The sequence below is a fragment of the Cadophora gregata genome (assembly GCF_030347475.1).
Source record: "Cadophora gregata isolate MNR1 chromosome Unknown scaffold_12, whole genome shotgun sequence".
Classification (NCBI taxonomy): domain Eukaryota; kingdom Fungi; phylum Ascomycota; class Leotiomycetes; order Helotiales; family Ploettnerulaceae; genus Cadophora; species Cadophora gregata.
The window spans coordinates 1,354,877-1,378,024 of NW_026695935.1; the positions used below are offsets into that span (position 1 = coordinate 1,354,877).

At 48.2% G+C, this 23,148-nt stretch overlaps 9 protein-coding genes across 13 annotated transcripts; 6 read left to right on the forward strand and 3 right to left on the reverse strand.

The window, feature by feature from the left end:
- Positions 1–209: 209 nt before the first annotated feature.
- Positions 210–4,090, forward strand: ONS95_003231 (uncharacterized protein). 3 transcript variants are annotated; one of them, XM_058496528.1, is made up of 8 exons: positions 210–277; positions 325–975; positions 1,024–2,396; positions 2,504–2,643; positions 2,763–2,903; positions 2,961–3,113; positions 3,166–3,402; positions 3,468–4,088. In XM_058496528.1, the coding sequence occupies exons 2-7, from the start codon at positions 551–553 to the stop codon at positions 3,274–3,276; spliced, it is 2,343 nt and encodes a 780-aa protein (XP_058353779.1). In that variant the 5' UTR covers positions 210–277; positions 325–550; the 3' UTR covers positions 3,277–3,402; positions 3,468–4,088. The 3 variants fall into 3 exon arrangements, with proteins under 3 accessions (XP_058353779.1, XP_058353780.1, XP_058353781.1); XM_058496529.1 differs by having other exon boundaries at positions 2,763–3,113; positions 3,166–4,090; XM_058496530.1 differs by having other exon boundaries at positions 2,961–4,090.
- A 120-nt stretch (positions 4,091–4,210) lies between these two features.
- On the forward strand, positions 4,211–7,995 carry ONS95_003232 (uncharacterized protein). 2 transcript variants are annotated; one of them, XM_058496532.1, is made up of 6 exons: positions 4,211–4,872; positions 4,926–4,975; positions 5,108–5,797; positions 5,845–6,070; positions 6,132–6,635; positions 6,685–7,995. In XM_058496532.1, the coding sequence occupies exons 1-6, from the start codon at positions 4,566–4,568 to the stop codon at positions 7,758–7,760; spliced, it is 2,853 nt and encodes a 950-aa protein (XP_058353783.1). In that variant the 5' UTR covers positions 4,211–4,565; the 3' UTR covers positions 7,761–7,995. The 2 variants fall into 2 exon arrangements, with proteins under 2 accessions (XP_058353783.1, XP_058353782.1); XM_058496531.1 differs by having other exon boundaries at positions 4,645–4,975.
- On the reverse strand, positions 7,996–10,507 carry POX1 (fatty-acyl coenzyme A oxidase). Its single transcript, XM_058496533.1, has 2 exons — positions 9,876–10,507; positions 7,996–9,820 (listed from the first exon to the last, which is right to left on the reverse strand). Exons 1-2 carry the CDS (start codon positions 10,236–10,238, stop codon positions 8,087–8,089), a joined length of 2,097 nt encoding a protein of 698 aa, XP_058353784.1. The 5' UTR covers positions 10,239–10,507; the 3' UTR covers positions 7,996–8,086.
- A 1,081-nt stretch (positions 10,508–11,588) lies between these two features.
- On the forward strand, positions 11,589–12,605 carry ONS95_003234 (uncharacterized protein; the record flags this gene model as incomplete). The annotated part of the gene is made up of 2 exons (XM_058496534.1): positions 11,589–11,843; positions 11,892–12,605. 2 exons carry the CDS (start codon positions 11,589–11,591, stop codon positions 12,396–12,398), a joined length of 762 nt encoding a protein of 253 aa, XP_058353785.1. The 3' UTR covers positions 12,399–12,605.
- Positions 12,606–13,657: 1,052 nt separating this feature from the next.
- Positions 13,658–15,333, forward strand: ONS95_003235 (uncharacterized protein). Of its 2 annotated transcripts, XM_058496535.1 has the most exons (4): positions 13,658–14,133; positions 14,333–14,577; positions 14,669–14,923; positions 14,979–15,333. In XM_058496535.1, the coding sequence occupies exons 1-4, from the start codon at positions 13,989–13,991 to the stop codon at positions 15,285–15,287; spliced, it is 954 nt and encodes a 317-aa protein (XP_058353786.1). In that variant the 5' UTR covers positions 13,658–13,988; the 3' UTR covers positions 15,288–15,333. The 2 variants fall into 2 exon arrangements, with proteins under 2 accessions (XP_058353786.1, XP_058353787.1); XM_058496536.1 differs by having other exon boundaries at positions 13,658–14,577.
- Positions 15,334–15,459: 126 nt separating this feature from the next.
- On the reverse strand, positions 15,460–17,286 carry ONS95_003236 (uncharacterized protein). Its single transcript, XM_058496537.1, has 4 exons — positions 16,429–17,286; positions 16,207–16,371; positions 15,968–16,151; positions 15,460–15,907 (listed from the first exon to the last, which is right to left on the reverse strand). The coding sequence occupies exons 1-4, from the start codon at positions 16,833–16,835 to the stop codon at positions 15,533–15,535; spliced, it is 1,131 nt and encodes a 376-aa protein (XP_058353788.1). The 5' UTR covers positions 16,836–17,286; the 3' UTR covers positions 15,460–15,532.
- A 442-nt stretch (positions 17,287–17,728) lies between these two features.
- ONS95_003237 (uncharacterized protein) lies at positions 17,729–19,072 on the forward strand (the record flags this gene model as incomplete). The annotated part of the gene is made up of 4 exons (XM_058496538.1): positions 17,729–17,817; positions 17,894–18,519; positions 18,573–18,931; positions 18,989–19,072. The coding sequence occupies 4 exons, from the start codon at positions 17,729–17,731 to the stop codon at positions 19,070–19,072; spliced, it is 1,158 nt and encodes a 385-aa protein (XP_058353789.1).
- A 160-nt stretch (positions 19,073–19,232) lies between these two features.
- ONS95_003238 (uncharacterized protein) lies at positions 19,233–20,489 on the reverse strand (the record flags this gene model as incomplete). Its single annotated transcript, XM_058496539.1, has 3 exons — positions 19,233–19,562; positions 19,661–20,211; positions 20,384–20,489. The coding sequence occupies 3 exons, from the start codon at positions 20,487–20,489 to the stop codon at positions 19,233–19,235; spliced, it is 987 nt and encodes a 328-aa protein (XP_058353790.1).
- Positions 20,490–21,741: 1,252 nt separating this feature from the next.
- On the forward strand, positions 21,742–22,772 carry ONS95_003239 (uncharacterized protein; the record flags this gene model as incomplete). Its single annotated transcript, XM_058496540.1, has 2 exons — positions 21,742–22,168; positions 22,282–22,772. 2 exons carry the CDS (start codon positions 21,742–21,744, stop codon positions 22,770–22,772), a joined length of 918 nt encoding a protein of 305 aa, XP_058353791.1.
- Between the last annotated feature and the right edge of the window lie 376 nt (positions 22,773–23,148).

Consider the following 23,148-nt stretch of genomic DNA (forward strand, 5'->3'; position numbering starts at 1 on the left):
TACTTGTATATTATCTTATATATTGTTTTAAACTCTTTAGTAAGAGTTTATAGGTTAATATTAACTTTATAAGATAATATTTAGTTGATATTTGATGCTTTTTAAGCTAGCAGGTTTAAAGCTATGATATTAAACAGCTTATAAGCTTAAGTTTGAATATTTAAAGTAAGAGCTTTAAAATAACCTAATTTTAAAGAAAATTAATAGAGATTTGATAGAGTTGTAAAGGTTATAATTTTAAGTTATTATATTTTAGTAGGGTCTATAATAAAAGTCAGTAAGTCGGCGTTATTTACTAAAGAATCACGCTAAACTGAAGAATAGCTTATACAAGACTGTGAGGATTTAGGGGTCACAGCTGCCAACGAAAGCTATCGACGCCACAAAGTGTCTGCCTGCGCACATTGGCAGATTGATTACCTTTCTCCTTCTCAATGATGAATTCTTCTCGGACTCTGTGACGAGTTCAGTCTTGCAGCAAACGGTGCTCCTAGATACTTCAGCTCGGTGGAGGCGAAGCTGCAAGGCTAGCCAGCTCAGTACCGCAAAGATGCTCCTCCGATTGAAGTCATTGATCGTCCTTGCTTTTATGCTGCTAGCACTTTACCTGGTCCTCTGGCGCGATGACACACCCTTCACATCGGGTGAGCATCCCGTGGATGTTCTGCATGGAAACAATGGAGAAATGAAGGACGAGGGGGGGTTGGAGGTTGCACCAATACTGGACGATATCCCTCTCTTGCTTGCGACAACGAAAGAGTCAAGACCAACCCAAAGTTATGCTCATATATACTCGACAAGTGTGGGTTCTGCATCTGCAAAGTATCTCCTTCCTACATCAAGCGTACGGAAAAGACCAAGCACAACGGTTCCCACGCTTCAGAGTTCTTCAACAAACGAGGCCAGCAATACGATTGAGAAGGGCAGCTCGCAATTACAGGAGCAATTCCAGCAGGAAAATGATGCATTAAGCTTGTATATAACTCTCCTCAAAGTACATGACTTCAGCTAAAGAGAAAACAGAGGCGAAACCACTGGCATATTATATGGCAAGACACTTAGTCGGCTGGTCGACGTTGGAGCTCACGAGGGTTTTAATGCAGCACACCTGACACCCACCAAGTCTCTGACTGCTTTCCACGATACCCCTCCTTATACATACAATCCCTATCCCGACTACAATAGCAAGAGTTGGAGCTCTGGTAATCAGGGCGTGTACCGGGCATGTAATGGACCGGAAGGGCCGATCAAGGACTGGACAGTGTTCTCTGGGCACCCAAAGGTTTTTGGGTACCCCCACATAGGATCTTATGTGCCTTTCGATATTGACAGCAACCTCTGCTTTGAGAGGGAGACTCGCCTGGGGCCTTATGGCTTTCAGGAAACAGACGCCTTGGGAGTTGGCAACAGCTCCTTCAACACAGAGAGAAAACGGAGTATCGATTGGGATTCTATTGATTGGGGGTTTTTACAACACGATTGTCTCCGAGAGAACTCAGATCGGTTCGCAGACATCGAAGAAGACAAGCGTGAAACAGGAACACCTCTTATTGGCATGAACTCGTCCAATTCCTCGAATAGCACAACCATTCTTCGGAGATTAGAGAAGGTCAACGACACGATTAGCGAGGAGGGGACGGTTAGCCAAGGAGGAGCCAACGATAATGACTCCGGACCAGCTTTACACGGAATGCCAGAGTTTACAATCACTCCAAAGTCCCGGACAGCCGTTCTAATTCGCACTCACTCAAATCAGACCTACACGGAAAATGACAAGCAAAACATTCGATCTCTCATCACAGAGCTCTGTCTTCGAAGTGGAGCTGAATATCAGGTTTTCCTACTTGTACAGGCAAAAGATGACAATTTACCTGAATCTGCGGATCCAACTGCCTACAACAAAATCTTGCAAGCCAGTGTCCCAGCAGAGTTTCGAAATATGACTGTTATGTGGAGTGATGCGCAGATGAAGAAGTTGTATCCTCTCATTCCAGCCGAAGTCAACAATGTCCACCAGTCACAGTGGCTTTCGGTTCAGAAATTTGCTCAGGACCATCCCAAATTCGACCATTATTTCAACTGGGAATTCGACACTCGTTTTACCGGCCATCACTACAATCTCCTCGAAAAGCTAGCGACCTTTGCGAAAAAGCAACCTAGGAAGGGCTTATGGGAACGTAACGAGAGGTACTACATTCCGTCGTTCCACGACAGATTCTCTACTTTTCGACTTTCGGTTCAAAAAGTTGCAGGAGATGATACCATCTGGGGACCGCCACCAACTCCCGGGGTAGTTCCTGTTGGCCCGAACGCTCCAGGCCTGGAACCCAAGGACGATAGCTTCCGTTGGGGAGTCGGCGAAGAAGCAGACTATATCTCCCTCGCTCCAATGTTCAGTATGTCCTATCCCACATTTCTCCTTTATGTGGACTTGTTAGATTACGTTCCTTTGGTTTCGAAGTGTTTCGAGATGAAGAAGACTTCTTACTGACTCTGCGCGTAGATCCTGTCAATACAAGTTGGGTGGGAAAAAACGATGTCTGGGGCTACGATGGGCTAAATACCCCTCGGCGTGCAACCATTGGCACACACTCTCGGTGTAGCAAGAAGCTTCTTGACACAATGCATGCTGAGAATTTGAAGGTAAGAACACGACTTGACCTAATGTTTCCCCTGGTTGGTGCGCATCTCCGGCACGGAGCGTATATGTCGCGTCTACTATGATCTCGGGTGGACACAACTAATGAACCCTCTCATTTTAGGGAAATCATGTCAGTTCCGAGATGACCCCTCAGACGGTTGCACTGCTTCACGGTTTCAAAGCTGTTTTTGCTCCGATACCTATGTACATGGACAGGGACTGGTCTGGACAAAGCTTAGAGAAGTTCTTCAATCCTGGACCGGTACGCACCGTTCCTCACAAGATTCGACGAAAGAATGTGTACTAATTCTGTAAATAGAAAGGCGAAAGCGGAAGTACTATAGAGTCTCCTTTCAGTTGGGGCAGAGAGAGTAGATTTGCAGGAAGTACGTGGTATTTCCGCGCGAACCCACCGATGAGATTATATAACAACTGGCTGGGTTGGGAAGATAGTGGGATCGGTGGCCCAGAGGTAAGATTTCCTCGCCTCCTTGGATACATATATTGTTGCTGACTAGGCAAAGTGGGAAAAAGCTCACGGCCGGATGTGTCTACCAGCGATACTCCTACATCCGATCAAGAACGTGGTCGAGCCAGAGCCAGGCTTCTCTTCGAAGTCTGATCTACCGTATTAGGCCGAGCTGCCATTTGCTATGTACCATACAATGTGTGATCAATTTTTGAGCGTGGAGTTAAGGGGCGGAATGGTATAAAAGGATAGCATGCATGGCACAGCAGCAGGGTTTGAGAGTAGAGAGCAGGTGTGTAATATTGATCAACCACATATTGCCGGCGTCAAGAATTACCAGATAATGTATATGTTTAGTTTTAGGGGAGCTTCAGCTTTCTCTCATGCATGTGGATATCCTTTTGATGAAAAACCTTACAACTTTGCAGCGCTGGTTCCTGTCAACCCACAAACCAGGATATTTCCCCGAGGCTCCAGGTAAAGACGGGACGAATGCAGCGGCCCCAATACAGCTTATACCCGATTCAGGACGAGCTTCGGGCCGGCGACAGCAGAGGATATCATCCTGTCTCTGGGGCAACAGCTTCACAATCAGATTTCCAGCGCAGGATCATCAGGCCACAGCAAAGAAATGTCAAGCAAGCATATGCAAGTACAAGTACAGTACAAATGCTTGCAACCCCCACCCCAGAACGGCTCCCAAGTCGCCAATGAAAAGCGGCCGCAGCGTGTCGTGTAGCAAAATGCGGGGGAGGTTGGCGGGCTGCGGGGTAGCTACTGTACTGTACTGTACTGTAATTTGTTGCACTTCTCTCTGACAGAACAGCAACTTTCGAGTCGGCCCGTTCACGAACAGGTAGCAGCATGCTAAGTTACAGCGAGGGGTAGAGCAGCCAATTTTCTGTAGCGCCTGCCCTTACAAGACAAGCTTCACCTGCAACGGGCAGGGCAGGGCAGAGCAGGGCAGGGCAGGGCAGGGCAGGGCAGGGCAGGGCAGGGCAGGGCAGGGCAGGGCAGGGCAGGGCAGGGCAGGGCAGGGCAGGGCAGGGCAGGGCAGGGCAGGGCAGGGCAGGGCAGGGCAGGGCAGGGCAGGGCAGGGCAGGACAGGAAACTCGGCCGCCTCGGTGCCATGCAAGCTTGATTTGAAGTTAATCGGGGCGCCAAAAGGGCCGTTGACGTTGGTCCTTGCAGCTACAGTACGAGTAAATTTATCTACTTGCGCATCTTGCATAGAGCTGGGCAAGGATTTTGAGTTGCCCCGCACTGAGTGAGACTGATGTGATGGCGGCCATGGGCAGAGGAAGGAAACCGAATGAGACGAGATCAGATGAGGCGAAGGAGCCAGAAGGGACGCTGCAGGCAAGGTGACATCCCATCCCATCCCACTGCCCCTACCTTGTCGAGCTCATTTGCCCGCGGCCGAGGTAGGGCCAGCTACCCAAGTATCAATCAAATATGGATAGTATTAAAAGGAAAGACAAGGGCCGGCAAATAGATGAGCTGCCTCAATCGCATCCCGACACTCAATTGACCATGGCTGTTCTGTTGGCCTGGATATTGCTTGCCATCACAGCTGTTTCGAGCTCCTCGATGCTGCCTCGGGCATCTAAAGATCCATTGGCTGCGTGTCCAGGTTACAGAGCATCGAATATCAAGACTGGATCATCCACCCTCGCAGCTGATTTGACTCTTGCTGGTCCTGCTTGTAATGTTTATGGAGATGACTTGAAGAGCTTGACTTTACAAGTGGTGTATGAGACAAGTTAGTGTTGTTGACATTTATCAGTACCAATTCTGAACACTGACCATGTTTAGATGATCGAATTCACGTAAAGATTCAGGATGCGGCGGATATCGTCTACCAGGTCAGTATTTCTGCTCTGTATATTCTGGGTGTCCTGAGAGTCAAACACCCATGCTATATGGCCTGAATGAACAATCTAAAGTTCTCCTCGGCTCTTCATACCGCAAATAAACAAAGAGCTGATATCACCCAGATCCCAGCCAGCGTCCTTCCACGCCCGACAGCTTCTCGTGGAATCAATTCCAAAAAGGCTTCGATTCAGTTCAAATATACTGCGTCTCCGTTCTCCTTCTCCATCACCCGAGCCAAGACCGGAGAAGTATTATTTGATACTTCGGCTGCAAGTCTCGTGTTTGAGTCTCAGTACCTCAGATTGAGGACATCGCTTCCCGCAAACCCAAATTTGTACGGCCTAGGTGAACATTCAGATCCCTTTCGCCTCAATACCACAAACTACATTCGTACCCTATGGTCTCAAGATTCCTACGCAATTCCAGCTGGGGCTAATCTCTACGGCAACCATCCTGTGTACTTTGAGCACAGAACGACTGGGACACATGGGGTGTTCTTCGCCAATTCCAATGGCATGGATGTCAAGATCAACAATACCAATGGGAAAGACCAGTATCTAGAATACAACACCCTTGGTGGCGTTCTAGACTTCTATTTCCTGGCTGGCCCTACTCCCGTGGCTGTTTCGCAGCAGTATGCCGAAGTTGTTGGGTTGCCTTCGATGCAATCGTATTGGTCATTTGGTTTCCACAATTGCAGATATGGCTACGAAGATGCGTTTGCAGTCGCAGAGGTGGTCTACAACTACTCGAAAGCCGGTATTCCATTGGAGACCATGTGGACTGACATTGATTATATGGACAGGAGGAGGGTGAGTCAACAAGCTTGCTGGCCGCTTATGTATTACTAATTATCCAGGTCTTCTCCCTCGATCCTGAGAGGTTTCCTCTCGATATGTTCCAAGACATTAACCACTATTTACACGCGCACAACCAGAAGCAAATCGTAATGGTGGATCCTGCCGTCGCTTATCAGCCATACCCACCCTACCAACGCGGAGCGGAAGATGGCATTTTCTTGAGACGGGACAATGGTTCTTTTTGGCTGGGAGTGGTGTGGCCTGGTGTGACTGTTTTCCCTGATTGTAAGTTTTTCTTCGTCTGGGTATGCATTGAATGTTTTGGAATCAATACTCATTTTCACAGGGTTCAACAAGGATATTCAGAGTTATTGGAACAACGAGTTTTGGACGTTTTTCTCGCCCAAGAATGGAATTGATATCGATGGGCTATGGATCGATATGAACGAGCCGTCCAACTTCCCTTGCAATTTCCCTTGCTCGGATCCATATGCGGCAGCTGTAGGTTTCCCTCCCGAAGCCCCGCCAGTTCGAAGCCCGCCTCGCTCACTACCTGGCTTCCCTTGCTCTTTTCAACCAGCTGGATGCGGTGACAGTAAGGAGCGGAGAGATATCGAAAAGTCAGATGTGTCTGCTCCACGTTCGATTGCCTTGATTACAGAGCGGCAATCATCTGGGAAAGTATTGGGTTTGCCTGGACGAAATTTGTTGTACCCTAAGTATGCAATTCATAATGCAGCTGGGACGGACAACGGTCTTGGAGGTGGCATCTCCAACCACACCGTCAACACTGATGTCATTCATCAAAATGGCCTTGCTATGTACGATACTCATAATCTGTATGGAACAAGTAAGTAAATGCGTGAAATTCCCAGCTATCATGTCGCTAATAAGCCTAGTGATGTCCACAGCTTCTAGAAATGCGATGGAGAACCGCCGTCCTGCTGAGAGACCACTCATCATCACTCGAAGTACTTTCGCTGGTGCTGGTGCACATGTTGGCCACTGGCTCGGCGACAATGTCAGTTCTTGGTTAGGCTATCGAATTTCTATCCGTACAATGCTTGCCTTTGCCTCAATCTACCAGGTCCCCATGGTTGGCTCCGATGTTTGCGGATATGCAGACAATACCACAGAGCCACTTTGTGCTCGCTGGGCTACCTTGGGTGCGTTCAGCACGTTTTATAGAAACCACAACGGATACCAGCCCAACATTGCTCAAGAATTCTACCAATGGGCAAGTGTGACGACTGCCGCTAAGAAGGTAATCGACATCCGCTACCGCCTGCTCGATTATATCTACACCGCATTCTATGAGCAGACTTTAGACGGCACCCCACTCATCAGCCCCATGTTCTACATCTATCCATCAGATCCAGCTACATTTGGTCTTGAGCTTCAATACTTCTACGGGCCCTCAATCATCGTCTCACCAGTGACAGAAGAAGGATCCACCAGTGTTTCCGTCTATCTGCCGAAAGACATCTATTATGACTTTTACACACATGCTCAAGTTCAAGGTAAAGGAGCGGCCTTCCAAATCAATAATGTGGCACTTACCGATATTCCACTCCACTACCGCGGCGGCGTGATTGTTCCTCAGCGCATCGAAAGTGCCATGACGACCACCGATCTGCGTAAGAAAGATTTCGAGATCTTCGTCCCTGTCGGCGCCGATGGAAAAGCATCAGGCTCATTGTACATTGACGATGGTATCAGTCTTGAGCAAAAGGGGACCACCTATGTCAAGTTCGACTTCGATGGGAAGACGTTCAGTGTTAAGGGAGAGTATGGATACAAGTCAGGTGTCAGCGTTAAGAGGCTCGTGTTCTTGGGTGTTGGAGGTAGTGTGAAAGGATGTGAGGTTGACGGTAAGAGCGTCAATGGGTGGAATCTTCATGCAAAGAAAGGGAAACTGGTCGTCCCTGTTGGGAAGCCATTGACGAGAGATTTTAAGATCGTGCTTAAGAAGTAATGGATGCTAAATGTGGAAGTAAATAGTCTTGCTCCTGCATCTCCTAGGCGAGGGAAACAAAACATTGACTGAAATGGCGTTCGTTGACGCAAGATGAGGAACAGTGATTGTTTTCGCTCATGGCTATCGATCTGTACAATTTCTCAGGTTCAGAACGACAAGTCCTACGGTTCCTTAGAACGTCAAAGCAGTAGTCTCGGCGAATAAGGAATGGTCACCAAAATTGAACGTAGATCATTATAATAGTATCGTGGTCTGTGCAATTCCATAGTCTTCCAAACTTCCAAAAATACTCACAAGTCATACTGTACAAGCAAACCAGCTGCCTACAACTTGCTCTTGAACTTAGCAGTCTCATCCTTCTTAATCAAAACATCACTTTCAGGATAAGGATCCACCGTCAAGCCATTCAACGGATTCAGCTCGCTAGCTCTGTAAAACATATCCTCATACACCTTTCCGTCCTTTCTCCCCAAACTGGAGTCAAGCTGCCAATCAGGGAAGCTCCACGCATCAACCAAGCTCAAGGCATGTGGTCTGATATCCTCCAATAACTTCATGACGGCCTTTGTGCGAGCAAGTTGGATCTGGCGCACGGTGACCGCTGAAGAGGAGTAGAATTCGGAGGCTTCCTTCTCGAGGGTGCTCAGTGCGTAGAGTCGGAAAAGCTTATGGAGGACGTCGATGGTGGAGGCGTCCAGCTCGTACCGGAGACTTTCGCTCTGCAGGGCGTCGTAGAAGTTCTTAACGACAAGGTACTGCGAGTGTGCGGTACTGAGTCTCCAGAAATCAACTAACAACGAGTTCCAGGAATTCTTCTCCACATCGCGGTGTTTGAGCGCCTCAAATGTCAAGAAAGATGTTCGCCAAGCAAAAGCAGCGACAAGGTCACTGTCTGAGCCAAGAACATCATGAGCAGCACCCATGTCTTGCTTCTGGAGGAAGGTGGTGAAGATGCGGGTGGTATCGTTGTTTGGCGCGTTCCCTTTGAGGACAGCGCGGGCGGATTTGAGCAGGTAACGAGCAACTTGCTGAGTCAACATATAATTATCGCCTTCCCATGTAGTCGTAGGAAGATAATCCGCATACCACGCGCCTATGCCTCCGAATGAGCTGTAGCCGTGGCCACCGCATGCTCTACGGCAGACTTCGAGTCCTTCAGCAGCAGTGGTACTGCCGAGAGCTTTCAGACCACAGGATGTAGCGTGGAGATCTGCGAGAAGGTCGCTACCTGAGTGGGTTTCTTCCGGCCCAGCTCCTCTATTGGTATCTGCGGTGCTCGCGGATGCTTGCATTTGCTTTTGATTCTCCTGGTACAATGCCATCATGGCCTTTCCAGTGAAGTGAAGAGCAAAGGTAGCTGCCAAGAGAGGGAGGAGACGGAATTGCACCATGGTGTAGTTTAGGACTTGATTCTCTCCCAGAGAACCAGATGGAGCATCACGATCCTGGAATTGACGTCTTACAGCGGCGTATCTTGTTGCGATAGTCACACCTCTGGCCAGAACTCCTCCTGATTGCAGCACGATGGTAGATCGCACCCAGGTCAAGGTGCCATAAATCAGGGAAGGAGAAGATGGCTTAACATATTTGTTGGTTTCTGGGTCGACGCGGGAGAACCTCGCAAGCATGTTGATGTGTGGGACCTTCACATGGTTAAGCAATAGGAAACCATTGTCCATGGTGTTGTATCCAAACTTGGGTCCAATGTCGCCCACATGAACGCCTTCGAGAGGTTCATGGGTCTTCATGTCCCTGATCTGGCATACGAATGGATGTGGTCCGTATGGCTTTCCGGCAATGATTAATTGGGCCATAACAACGGCGTGGTTAGCTGTACGTCCTAGAGATCCAATCCACCATTTTGATGCAGTAAGATGAGGCGAGTGGAGGATGAACGTCTTGTCCTCGGGATTCCAGGTCGCGGTAGTCTCCAATCCTCGCACATTCGATCCGTGTCCCAATTCTGTTTGTGCGTAGCATCCAATGGCCTTGTAATTCTGCGCAGGTTCGAGGAAAAGCTTATGCTGCTCTGGCGTACCCTGTCCTTCCAAAGTTGTCTAAGAAGCAAATCAATTAGTGATTGTCAGTCGGACAAAGAGGAGGCAAACATACCAGGTACATAGAAGCATGTAATCCGTACGGCCCAGGCTCAGAGATCAGATCATTGGCCATCATATAATCATCCCTGTTCCAATTGTGCTTGACCTGCAACTGCCTTAACCTCTTCGCTCTGGCCAATGCCGTCTTGAACTTGTCCACTCTGCCATCAAAGTAATTCTGGGACTTGTCGAAGACCTTCTCCGCCTCAAGAATCTTTAGAATCCTGTCTTGTCGCTCTAAAACATCTTTGGTGAAGAGGAAGTTCGAGAGCTTCTCAACAGAGATCTTGGACTTCTCTCTCTCCGCTTTGATGAGGTCGGTGCCCTGTGGAGCGGACGGCTTCAGGTCCTTGACCCATTGAGGAGTTGGAGACATTGTTGGCAGATATCAGTCAATCGATAGTGGTGTGAAGGACGTTCGAGTTTGATGTTTATAAAGTTTGTTTTCTTCGTCGGCCTTCGGTCGAGATGTAGAGATCATAGGCGTCATGAAAATGGCGGGCTTAGCTCCACCAAATTGCCGTGCCGAGGCACAGTTTCAGCTCCATCTTCAGTCTCCGAGTGCTGACAGCAAACACGTACGATAATTTTATGGAGATACTTGGAGAAAATACGGAGCCCTTTCATCGGCTCCTTTGATTATTTTGTTCTTACACGAGGAGAATGAGCCGAGGTTCGGGTTGTACAAGGGTTTCGTTGCAGTCCGACGTTGCTGACCAGTCACAGGGAGCTGAGCCCGCATACCCGGTCTCGGCTGGTGACAGGGGAAGCGAAAGCCTGGGTGTTTGTTGACATTCTCAACTATAAAAATTCGAAGTCCACGATATACCAAAGTCTACAGTAGGCATTGCCAAGACATTACGTATTCATTTCATATTATTACATGTAGAACTCGAGGCTTCTCGCACAGATTTAAGAAGCACTTTCATAGAGGAGGCACTTGCTACACCCGGCGCAGGTCAATTGTTTACGGAATCGAGGTATGGAGAGCTCACTGGCTGTTACATACCGCACACTCTTTCTTATATCGAGCCCTTCGCATGTCCATTCACCGTCAAATGTATTCATGTGGGTACAAAACCGAGTTCAGCCAAGCAGATACATATAAAATCAAAGCACCTTCAGGAGCAGCTCTGAAGCTAGCAGAGTAGAAACGATTTATATGTAGCTTCTCTCATCGAGAATATCCAACTGTACTATGAGCCTCTCCAAAAACTCAAGAGGCTATCTTTCTGCGTTTGAGGTCCTCAGCATGGTCGAAGCTTCCTTATTTGGATATTTTGCTCTGCGTGGAAAGTCAAAATGCGATCAGCATCTTCTTATGGCAAGTGCTCACATGGCCACTTCGCTATTTCTATATCGATTCAGAAAATTTCTTGTATCTATCATTGGCGTTCTAGAACAAAACAAGCTCGCTCCAAACCTAACATACTTTTTCTCAAAGCTCCTAATCCGCACTCTCTTTCTACTTAGATGGCATTGGAAACTACATTGTATCGCTCCAGCTTCGCATCCTTCACTTTGCTGCTCCTCATCTTCCAGAGCTTACGCTTTGTCTTGATCCCACCCGATTCTGCCAATGATTCGTCAATCCACACCGGACCCCCCATCACAGACGACCACGTCCTCCCGCTTATCCTCTGACTCCCGAGGTCCTCAAACCCACAGATGTGTTTCAAAGGGCAGGTTTTGGCTCTGGGGCATTGCAGTTGTGATGGTCATTGTCATGATCATTGGTATCCTGTTCGCATCGCACGTCTACTATCACGCCATGGGTGGCCAGGGATTCTTGAAGGCCAGACGATATCAGGAAGAGGTACATAAGCTGGACAACGGAACACAATTGTATTTGCCGATGCGTAAAGTTGAGAAACCTGTGCAAGGGAAGCCTTTCTGGGACCTGATTGGCAGGTCGCCCAAAAATATTCCTTTCTACACATGTGGAGATCAGCTGAACAGCTGTGACACTTTTGGTCAGCCAGTAAGTGGCCATTGAAGCGCAAGATAACTGACTTACGGAAGACACCAGGACATATGCTGCCCAGTGACGATGGCATGCTATCGCGCAAAGTTTACACCATCTGGAATCGCTTGTTGCAACTCGTCAGCAGATAAATTCGACTGTGAACCTTCCGAAGATAACCCTCCAACGTGTATGAAAGGTACTGTTCAATGTTCCGAAGCAACAGGAGGCGGATGCTGTCCTTCTGTATCAGAATGTTCGCCGAATGGATGTATCCATGTTGTCAGCGCCAGTATCCTCGGCGCCAGTCCGACAGATTCATCTTCTGCCAATGACGTATCCGAATCTGCTCTTTCAACTTCTTCTGTGACACGTAACAGTATGAGCGCTGTGGAAACTCCACTCTCTACAGTCACCGTCACCCAACAGCCGGCTTCAACGCAAACCCTTGCCAAGGCGGGAGAAGTGATGCAAGCCAGAGGATCGAAGGGGTCCATTGTGATGGCACTTTGTGTACCGTATTCTACAGCGTGTCTGCTAGTTGGCGTTGCCACGCTGATGGGATTACTATAGGCTGATCCAGCAAATTTGGATGTAATTGGACAGCTGGGGCCGGCAAATGTCTCTGTTTGTGCCCGCAAAGACAGTCTTCATTTTGGGAGATATAGACACTTGAGACTTCACAATGACCGACGGCACGAAAATATGGAGCTTCTCTTAACAAAGCTTCCAAAATGCGCGATCAAGGTGAAGAGAATATATTTAGTCAACCGATGCAAGGCCAATACTCAAGCTGCTCTTACCACAGAATTCACCTGTCTTAGAAACTGGTATACCTACCTGGTACTACTCGTATCGAGATTGATAATAATTCATTTAACTAGTGAAATTGTCTAGGTTGTCCGTTGCTCTCCGCTACCTTCAAAATTGCTCTGTGTCGGTTGACTTGCTTTTTGGGCTCGGCTAGCTCGAAGCGAGCCAAGACCTTTGGCTGTAAACACCGCATAGCTAAAGGCTTACCAGTTTAAGATCGATGTGAAATTTCCTGAATATAGGTACTAATTGGATCGCGGCGCAACGTTTGATTTACGAGGGGTTATTGGCTGCTATATTCGACGTGAACATCCAGATAGATCTCGAGGTGGTTATCCGGCTCTTGGATCGCAACACATATTATTCTGTTAACACAAGCAGGGGCTTGTTGTCCGCAATTTCCAGAGAATCGTTTTTAACCTCTCTCATCTAGCGCCTAGTCTCTACCTCGCCATCCGTCGTGCAGCAATCCAGCGCAGTAAATCCAGACCCTAGCGTTGCGCGATGATCTGCAAGGATTAGTTGTGAAGACAACACTATCATCTCTACTGTTGCTTCCCTTCTTGTGATGAGTGCAGACAATTCTCGAATACATTGTTTTGTCGGCGAACATGTGAAGAATAGTCATAACCATAACATCGACGATAGTCTTTGTTGCTCTTCCAAATGAAAACTCTTTCTGAGCAACTAATACATCTTCTTAGTTTGGTCCTGAGTGGATCATCTGCATTGAAGGCTAGATATGTTGACACAGGTTATATCTGGTATGCCCTACGGAATAGGCGACGATGTAATGGATTGTTGGTAGATGCAATATTACCTTCCACTTCTCGCATGTTCAAGAATCTTGATCCCACTTTGTCATCCTGTCTGCGTGGTAAGTTCTTTCGAGATTCGTCCTGAAAAAGCAACATATCCTTTTTTGGAACAAGTCGGGTTCTCCTGCCCGTCATGGAACTTTTGATACGGACCAAATGGCGTGGTGGCATTGGGTAGCAATCAGTTCCTCACCTGCGCCCCTTGGATGAAACAATGAAACGACCAAAGTTCCAAGAAGAAACTTCAATAGGCTTGAAATTTCCTCGAACATGCCATTTCCAATCGAATCATGAAAATCAGTCATGCTTCAGGTGGGATTGATCTCAGGCTTGCCCCCATTCTTGGCACTCCGTCGTAGTGTATCCCTGATCCCTAACCCCGCGCCCTCCACCAAAAACGCCTTATCGGGACAGGCGAGAAACTTCAGTTCTTTTGTTCAAGAAGGCTCCCTAGACCTCATCCTATCTTTTTGGAATATTGACAACTGTATTTGTGAATATTTTATAATAAACTTCTTGGGACATTTTCACGATGGCCCCTACAGCAACTTCAGATATTTTACCGGTCGCGTCTAAAGTGGGGGTTGTAAAGGATGAGCCTCAACAACAACATGTTCACGGAGCAGAAGACAAGACTCCTTTAGAGGCTATTAGCCATGGAGGATTAATAATCCCTGGTAAAGTCTCGCTCTGTCACCTACATATTGATAATTGCTCCTGGCCATGAATGAACTGTTGAGCAAATGACTCTTTCGAATCGATGAGGGAGGCGAATTTCGATTCTCGGAGTTCAAATCGCGATACATGCAAAATTTCCCATCTGAGTCACATTTCTTATCAAAATCGACGGAATTATGACTGACTAAAGGATTTCAGGCATTCCAAAATTCCACACTCCAGCGGAAGAGCGCAGACACATCCTCGTCCACACCGCAGCGGTCTTCCGTGACTTTTCCCGGAAAGGCTTCACAGAAGGCATGTCAGGTCACATTTCCGTCCGCGACCCTGAGTTCGAGGACTACATCTGGATGAATCCCCTCGGCAAGCATTTCGGTCTAATGACCGCTGGAGATCTGATTTGTTTGGATATCAAGACGGGGAAAATCGTTGGTGGTAACAGGGTGTGTTTACTTTGTCGCTTACTATATTCCCCCTGGACGATGAAGCACTCGTCATCCTGAATATTGTATCCTGTACTAATACAATTATCAGACCAGACCAGCCAACTCGGCAGGCTTTCTCATCCACTCCGAGATCCACAAGGCAAGACCCGACGTACATGCAGTCTGCCACGCTCACACAAACGCTGGCCGTGCATGGTCATCCTTCGCTACTGGAATCGACATGCTGAATCAGGACATCTGCTATCTGTATAACTCTGTAGCTGTATATGCTGAATATGGTGGGATTGTGTTTGCTGAAGAGGAAGGAAAGAACATTGCTAAAGCTTTAGGCGCAAATAACAAGGTCTGTTCATTCTACTCACTGTTAAAACCTACAGAGATAAAGCTGACAAGACCAGACTGCCATTCTCCTCAACCACGGCCTCATCTCAACAGGCGCAACAGTCGATGAAGCCGGCTTCCTCTTTGGCCTATTAGACCGTGGTTGTGCCATTCAGCTACAGGTCGAAGCCGCCATGGCTGGCAACCCTTCTCTCAAAAAGCACGTTGTTAGCGACGAGGAGGCAGCCTACAACTTTAAGATGGCTAGTGAGAAGAATGCTTTGTATGCTGAAGCACAACCTGACTTGGACTACGAGTTTGCGATGGCTGGAGAGGGGGTTATTGAGAAGGGAGTTGAGAGCCAAAGCATTGACCACGGGCTGTAGATAGGCTGGGGGCTAGATATATAATGAATTTAGAGCATTCCGATACCCAAATCATCAAGGGAGGTGGTAAGAAGTACTGAAGAAGGTTTTCTTTTGCACGAGAATCTGTTTGACCTTTGATTTGGAATCAAGACTGCCAAGCCTAGCCTGACACCAGAATACCTGAGCCCCCCCCGGCCCCCCCAAAAAAGGAAATTGTTTCCAGCCGTACTCATTTATTGTGCAATCTTGGACGACTTGTTCTTCTAGTCTGCGGATTTATTCCTGTTCACCTCCACTATTCGCAATTTTGATGTCATACAATCCAGTCCGCTTTTCCGCGTACAGCCCATAATCTTCTGCCACGAAAGTGCTCTTTCTTGCTCCCGGATCCCAGATTTGGCCCACCAACTCCACATTACGGGATGTCTCTCCTCCGAAATATCTCCGCCTGCAGCGCTGGCAGATTTGAATGATGGTGTATCTATGTCATACTCGAAACGGACTCTTGCGCCAAAAGGCGGAAGGGGAATGTGGTTATATCGAAAGTCGAAAACTGCTGCGTATGACGAACGATATCCAAGAGCACCCACAACGATTCCAATTACCGCACCAAAGACAACTTCGTAAGCATGGTGCTGCTATAAGTCCGAAGATGTTAGTAGATGCAGATAGTGGAAGTCTATGGAGGCCGAACATACGTAGGAAATGTACATGGACCCTCCGATCAGAGACGCGAGAAGTAATGGCATTATTGTGACAATGAATACCCAGAACTCCGAGGCATGATCTGCGAATGCTTTCAACTTCGCGTTGAGGTATAGAGTAAGGAACATGGCTCCAGCAAAAGCGCTGGTGGTATGGCCGCTTGGGAAGCCTTGGATGCTGTAACACACGTCAGCCTTCCCCGCTTGTTTGTTTTCAGACCTTTCATGCTCACGCTCTGTTGACATCGTGGGAATTTGCTGTACAAGCCGAAGAGTTGAAAAAGCTCTGCAGTTGGTTGACACCTCCTAACATCATGGCAATATCCGGTTTGCATACTTGCATGTAATGCGGTCGGAAGCCTCCAATGAAGTGTTTGAAAATGGTGGCAATCATTGTCCTAGACTCAATCATTACGTTTCCTCGGACATTTTAGCAAAGACCGTTCTGCACGTACGATGAGACCGTTGCTTTGAGAGTCCCCATAAATCCAGCATGGAAATCCCAGAGACTTCGAAGCTTGAGTTGGAACAGAGTAATAACAAGCAGAGGAACCAAGACGACAACGACACCGCAAGCCCATGTGGGAATGGGTTCCCGAATCCAAGGATAGCTCAGCTCCAGCGGTCCTTTGTAGGCGGTTCTATAGTCTTCCATATTGCTTTGTGGATTCATTCTCGACACCGGGATAACACGATGGTCGAGGAGGTACATTGGAAGAAGGTAAACCCAGAGGCTAGAAGCAGCAACGACCGCAATTGAAGCATAGTCTCGCCAAACCAGGCCCAAATAGGACACAGTTCCTCTTTCTTGAAGTATTTGGTGAGTTTGGCGCTCACCGTCCGCTGCCAGGGTACTAGGCATGGCATTGGTACTATCCTATCCCCAGGCAAAGAGTAAACGAGAAAAGAGAAGGCGTGTCGGGGGTGACAACGAGTGTGAAGAATTATTAAGTCATAATAGGCATAGAGAAAGGGACGAAAAAACGGATTAGTTTCCAAGACAAGAATTGGCTGGCAGCATATCCTCGCAAGGCCACTTCTCCGCTCAGTCGCACTTGCTGCAGGGGAGGAGCATTGGCCCATAGCCAAAGCCCCAATAGAAAAGCCAGAGTCTGAATATCGAAGCTCTCAGCATCTTCGATATCCTTGGAGGTCAGACCACAAGTAAGGCACCCCGAAGCTGTGCCATCCAGTCAATCTTGCCTTCTTTTTTGTCCATGAAGACACCAGCACTGGATGAGTTCCAGTGTCAGATGTTGACGTTGAAGCGAGAAAGGGGACAGGGCACGTGCACGTGCACGTGCACGTGCCCGTGCCCGACTGCGATCTCGGATGAGCAGGGCCCAGCAGCGCCGTCGTACGAGTTCTTTTGTAAAACTCTGGACCAATTGAACTTGACCTATTGCTGCCCAAGTCACTCAAATCAAGGCTTAAACAACTGAGAGAGGCGATTATATCCCGCTTTCCCTCAGTTCCCTTTGCTCATATGTAAACAAAGCTGGCCAATCGGGCAAGTTCGGAATCTACACAAACAAGCTGGCATTTCACGCGCTTCGCCGGGTCTACCCCGCCATCGACAAGCTGGCTCCCACTTCTCCCCACGCCAGGCTATCGGTCATATCCAGACATTTAGATCCTCGGCCACCCATTCCTGTCAACACTCCATACTCCGTCGAGAAAGCATCCAGCCTTCAATCGGTTCCAGTACAAGCCAGACGATTCAGTTCCAGTTCACAGACTTCAGAGAAAGCCACCATGTCCAGCCAACCAAATCACCCCGCACTGCTCATTCCAGGCCCCATTGAGTTCGATGATGCCGTTCTACAATCCATGAGTCACTATAGGTTGGAATCTCCTCTAATCCCACTCTTGTCTGCCAAAAAGTTTGTTCGGAGACTGACAAGAGGGTGCTGTTGACAGTGAATCGCATGTTGGAGCACCATTTGTTGCCACGTTCGGCGAAACCCTTTCCATGCTTCGAAAGCTCTTCCAAACCACCGATCCATCATCTCAGCCATTCGTAATTTCTGGTTCAGGCACTCTTGGATGGGACTTAGTGGCCGCAAATTTGGCAGAGCCGGGCGACGATGTTTTGGTGCTTCACACTGGATATTTCGCAGATTCGTTCTCGGACTGCTTTGAGACCTATGGTGTGAAGGCCACACAACTGAAGGCAGCCATTGGATCAAGACCCCAGCTTCCAGAGATCGAGAAGGCGTTGAAGGAAAAGAAATACAAGCTCTTGACAGTTACCCACGTTGACACGTCGACTGGAGTTCTGAGCGAGCTGAAAGCTCTGTCTGAATTGGTGCACCGGGTTTCTCCAGACACATTGGTCATTGTAGATGGGGTCTGCAGTGTTGGGTGCGAGGAGATTGAGTTCGACAAATGGCAACTTGATGGTGTCATTACGGCATCCCAGAAAGCAATTGGGTGTCCAGCAGGCCTCTCAATTTCCATGTACAGTGGCCGAGCTATCAAGGCATTTCAGAGCAGAAAGACACCACCTGGGTCTTACTTCGCATCGTTCAAAAACTGGATGCCAAGTAAGTCAAGCTTCTTCTGTGGCAGTGTATCCAAGACTAACTGATTTCAACAGTCATGCAGAATTACGAAGCCAAGAAACCTTCATATTTTGCAACCCCATCGCCCCAATTAGTCCACGCCCTCCATACCTCTTTGACTCAGATTCTTTCCAAGCCACTTTCAGAGCGCTTTGCTGCTCACCGTGCGGCATCCCAGAAGGTGAAGAAGGCTGTCACTGAGCTTGGCTTGAAGCAGCTGGCGTCAGACCCGGCGGACCAAGCAAATGGGATGACTGCCATTTATCTTCCAGAAAACGTTAAGGCTCCGGAACTTCTCCCTAACCTCTTAAAGAAGGGTGTTATTTTCGCTGGCGGTCTCCACAAGGAGATCGCGACCAAGTACATTCGTGTTGGACACATGGGCGTAAGCGTTGTAAGTCTTTCCAAAAATCCTTGTTTTGATCATATAATGCTCACTACTTATCGATAGACTGACCCCAAGCGTGATGACATTGATCGTGCTATCACGGCTCTTCAAGGTGGATTGTCAGATGCAGGCTACCAAAAGGCGTAGAACTTTAGATCTCCACAAGAAATATAAATTGAGTATATTAAAAGTAAATTCAAGACATTTACTTATTTTAAATAGTATTGAATTTCTCCTTCCTAGCTATATTATTTAAACATCCTGATATCTGAACAATACCTTTTCATACTCTTTCCATTACCTGTGCCTATCTCCTCTCGTCAGGCTTACCGAACCTTCTCAATACCTCCGCCCGGCCTTCCTCAGAAAGAGACCACAAAGGATCCCAATAATTCATCGCAGTAGGTTCGCCTTTCAGTCCCGGCGCCGTGAGCTTAGACAATCCAATATGGCGGTCATAAGTCTCTACGCCACGGGTAAGCCGCTTGCCTCCCTCTGCTGGTATATCAAGGATGAAGTTGGGTACTAAGAAGCCAGCGATTTGTCCTCGCACGGCTCTCTCGAGCTCCAAGCTGTCAGCCATGGGTGTACGTAGGTCTTTTGCTCCTGGTACGATATCTCTCTGGTAGACGTAGTACTGCAGGCAGAGGTGTATTAGCGCGATGAAGATACATTGAGTAAACATGTGTATATGGATATTCACTGGTTGTAATGAATTGGAGAGGAGGATCATACTGGCTGGATATTGATGTCTCCTAATGCATGAACAAGTGCACACATCTTCTCGGGGGTATTGTTGACGCCGTTAAGAAGCACTGTTTGGTTTCGAACCGTGACGCCCGCTTCATAAAGCCGCTGTGCACCAACGCGCGTCACCCAGCTGATCTCGTTCACCGAATTAAAGTGCGTGTGGATACAGACGTGCTTGCCCATCTTGCGTGCCGTTCTATCCAGCTCAATGACCGCACTCACCCAATTATCTTCCGGATCGACCAGCCTGCTAGAGGACACAGAAAGTCCTTTACTGGCGAACCGGAAACGGCGGATATGCGGGATTCTGAGAAGTCTTTCGCCGATGTATTTCAGCTGATCAGGCTCGAGAAGATAGGTGTCGCCGCCGGAGATTACAATGTCCTTTAGAGCTGGCGTGTTCTCAATGTATTGAAATCGAGACTCCCATTTCTTGATGAGGGGTAAGAATCGTTGTTTCTTGACGCTTTCGGTTTCCGTTCCCACGGTGTAGGAGCGGAAGCAGAAACGACAGTACACGGGACATACTGAAGTCGCTGCTTGAGGTCAGTTTGACGTACCCTGTTTCCACCGCCATACGTGAAATTCAGCCAGCACATTGAGTGCTCTCATATTTTATGACATGTCAATGAGCGTGGATAAACCAAAACCGAAGGACTGAGAATAGAAGGACCACGACTGAAGAAGATACGTAATTCATTTTCTTACCAAAGAATAAAGCCCTGTCTGGGTAGCGATGTATCAAACCCTCAACAGGTGAGTAGACATTTTCCTTCATAGGATCCAGTTCCGCCATGGGGTGATCTACGTTCATAGGGGTCGAGATAGGGATGAACTACCGCCGAATCGGATCATTGATGGGATCTTGCCAGTCGATACTGCTGAGAATGTGAGGGGAAAGCCGAATGGCCATCGGTGCTTTCTTGATGCCTTCTTGGAGACGGCGTATGAAATCTTCTGGGGTTTTCACATCGTTGATGCGGAGGTGTGGTGCCATATCAGACTGAGGCGGGATACTTTCAGGAAGAACAGATGAGAGGAATTGGTTCAGGGCCTTCTCTGATTGCACTGTATTAGCCATTTGCCATTTGTGCCGTAGGAACTGCTCCGTCGTGATGTCCTGCCATCGGGGTATTTTTCGCCAGTACTGCGGCTTGTCGGCTGTCGAAAAGCTAAATTCAGGAGAAGAATGGACAACAGGCATGAAATGGTTGACATCTTGGCCAGTCGTGTTACTGGAGGGAGGCTGCGCCGTCGCAAAATAGGCACGCCTGTACGCTGCCTGCCTGAACGCACATCGTACCAGTGGTCTGCAATACATGTCAGGTACGTTCCAATGGAGAGTTCGTCGTAGAATTGAAAGTGTGAAAATCAAACGTAGATGCAAGATGGTATTCCACAATAGGCAAGAAAGCAGCAAGGATAGATAGGTGAGCGGCGATAGCTCGTTCGATTTCTATTCATCCTCTTAGTAAAGCGGCATTTGCTGCTACATCCATGAACCATTGCTTCCTTGTCCACAGTTCAACAAGTGTAGTTTGCATCTGATTTCTGAAAAGCTGGAAATACGTCATGCGGGGGGCGGCTTAGTACAAAGATGACTACCAAAGCAGATGAATGACTAAAGCATTGAAACTTGTAGAATGGTACGGGGAAAAGGAGAGTCGCAGTAGGAATCGGCCCAGCTAACTGATGAGATATTCCGAGACATAGTATAAGCGACAGCTAATGAGCAGGAAGAACTGAGAAGAATCCAAAATGACATGTAAGCGCAGTGTGTCGGCGCTTTGTGTGCCTAGTATCGACATTGCACTGTTATGCAGACTTAGTAATTTGTTGGCTTACTCGGATTTTCAGACTTCAAGACAATAAGCAAATCTCCCAGCACGAGACATCAGAGTCTGACAGACAGATTCTTGCTGTCAGATAGCGTGTAACATCATGCCACTACAGAGAGAAGGAGCTGATCGCGAAAAGATGAACACCGCATAAACTCTGTCATCAATTTGTGGAAAAAAGGGTTGCTCTCTGTTGATTCTGCACCTTCATTCGGAAGCAAATGTACCATGGGCTCAATCAATAATCACGCAGAGCGCGAAGTCGCCCGTATCTTCAACTCGACCGTTGCTGGCTGGGCCATTGGTGCTGCTTGGGAACTTGGCATCTTGGACGAGGTTCGGGATCATGAGAAGCTACACCCACAAACCTTCGCATCGCAGCATGATCTCGACCTCGTCTCCACCGAGGGTCTCATTACGACCCTTGTTGTCGTAGACATCCTGGAACGAGACGGAGATGGACAGGGAGATCTCGTGGTGGCGGGAAAGCTCTTCGACGAAGCGTACCGTGCGAAATCGCAGTTTCACTGGCTCAGCCTCGGATCTGGGACTCTGTTCTCGCGGATGCAGTGTATCTTGCGCCGCGAGAATCGCAAGGGAAAGTTTTATACTCGAGATCCGGCAGCCATCGCTTATGCCTGCAGAGATATCGACGGTGAGCATTTCGGCCCGGCTTTCCAAGCTGCCTTGGACCGGATCGACTTCCAGGTTACCCGAGTCGCTGACCTCGGATGCGGCAGTGGCGAGCGGCTGATGCAGGTTCTTGAGCACCTGGAGTCCTGGACCTTCAGCAATCCTGGTCCGGAGCCGAATCCAAATCCGAATCCCGCGCAGTCGGCATCGGCATCGACTTGGCCGGGCCCTCCCTTAAGTTCGCGGCCGCCGAAGCCGCAAAGCGTGGGTACGGCGACAGGTTGAGCTTCATTGAAGGCGACGCTCGTGCGCTGAAAGCGGAAGACGACTTTGCTGAGATCGACCTGTTGACTTGTTTCATGATGGGCCATGACTTCTGGCCCAGATCAAATTGTGTCGCTGCGTTGCGGAGGCTTCGCGAGAATTTCCCCAAAGTCCGCCGATTTCTCCTGGGTGACTCAACCAGGACCTTGCTTGGAACCAAGGGGTCCGAAAGAGCAGCTGCTGAAGCTAATACACCTGTCTTTCCTTTGGGCTTCGAGCTTGGCCACGCCATGATGGGCACTTACCTGCCTAGCATAGAGGAGTGGGAGGGGTCTTTGAGGACGGCGGTTGGCGGTGTATAAAGAAGCATGCTATGCCCAACGGGTTTTCTGTTGTCTTCGAGCTGGAAAAAACAAGTGAGGCGACCACATAGTGAGCATTCTTCCACAAACGGAGGTGAATATGCAAATGTTCAATTAACATTTTGAAAACAATATACAAAGGTTGTCTGTCATGTCCATAAGCTTGCTTTGACTTTGAGAGTAAATTTGTACCTAAAAAAAATTGGACTTTAGTTTTTCTTCACTATCATTACTTAAAGCTTAAATTAAGCATGAGCATTTTGTAAGGGTTTTGTACTAAGTAAAAGGTCCTGGTGTTGGGGGTTGAGAATCGTATTGATGAAGTTCTGTAAGACCGGTGCCCTACGCGGTCTTTTTTCTGACAGACACGGCCTAC

What these genes read in the sequence shown, in the direction of transcription:
- ONS95_003231 (XM_058496528.1), top strand. Translation starts at nt 551, where the DNA reads ATGCTCCTCCGATTGAAGTCATTGATCGTCCTTGCTTTTATGCTGCTA. An exon ending in GAAAATGATGCATTAAGCTT is followed by an intron (nt 976 to 1,023) that starts GTATATAACTCT and finishes AAGAGAAAACAG; the next exon opens with AGGCGAAACCACTGGCATAT. An exon ending in GTGGGATCGGTGGCCCAGAG is followed by an intron (nt 3,114 to 3,165) that starts GTAAGATTTCCT and finishes GACTAGGCAAAG; the next exon opens with TGGGAAAAAGCTCACGGCCG.
- ONS95_003232 (XM_058496532.1), top strand. Translation starts at nt 4,566, where the DNA reads ATGGATAGTATTAAAAGGAAAGACAAGGGCCGGCAAATAGATGAGCTG. An exon ending in TGTGACTGTTTTCCCTGATT is followed by an intron (nt 6,071 to 6,131) that starts GTAAGTTTTTCT and finishes TCATTTTCACAG; the next exon opens with GGTTCAACAAGGATATTCAG. An exon ending in TCATAATCTGTATGGAACAA is followed by an intron (nt 6,636 to 6,684) that starts GTAAGTAAATGC and finishes TAATAAGCCTAG; the next exon opens with TGATGTCCACAGCTTCTAGA.
- POX1 (XM_058496533.1), bottom strand. Translation starts at nt 10,238, where the DNA reads ATGTCTCCAACTCCTCAATGGGTCAAGGACCTGAAGCCGTCCGCTCCA. An exon ending in TACATGCTTCTATGTACCTG is followed by an intron (nt 9,821 to 9,875) that starts GTATGTTTGCCT and finishes TTTGCTTCTTAG; the next exon opens with ACAACTTTGGAAGGACAGGG.
- ONS95_003235 (XM_058496535.1), top strand. Translation starts at nt 13,989, where the DNA reads ATGGCCCCTACAGCAACTTCAGATATTTTACCGGTCGCGTCTAAAGTG. An exon ending in AAATCGTTGGTGGTAACAGG is followed by an intron (nt 14,578 to 14,668) that starts GTGTGTTTACTT and finishes TACAATTATCAG; the next exon opens with ACCAGACCAGCCAACTCGGC. An exon ending in CTTTAGGCGCAAATAACAAG is followed by an intron (nt 14,924 to 14,978) that starts GTCTGTTCATTC and finishes TGACAAGACCAG; the next exon opens with ACTGCCATTCTCCTCAACCA.
- ONS95_003236 (XM_058496537.1), bottom strand. Translation starts at nt 16,835, where the DNA reads ATGCCTAGTACCCTGGCAGCGGACGGTGAGCGCCAAACTCACCAAATA. An exon ending in CTCAAAGCAACGGTCTCATC is followed by an intron (nt 16,372 to 16,428) that starts GTACGTGCAGAA and finishes GATTGAGTCTAG; the next exon opens with GACAATGATTGCCACCATTT. An exon ending in TCCCACGATGTCAACAGAGC is followed by an intron (nt 16,152 to 16,206) that starts GTGAGCATGAAA and finishes CGTGTGTTACAG; the next exon opens with CATCCAAGGCTTCCCAAGCG.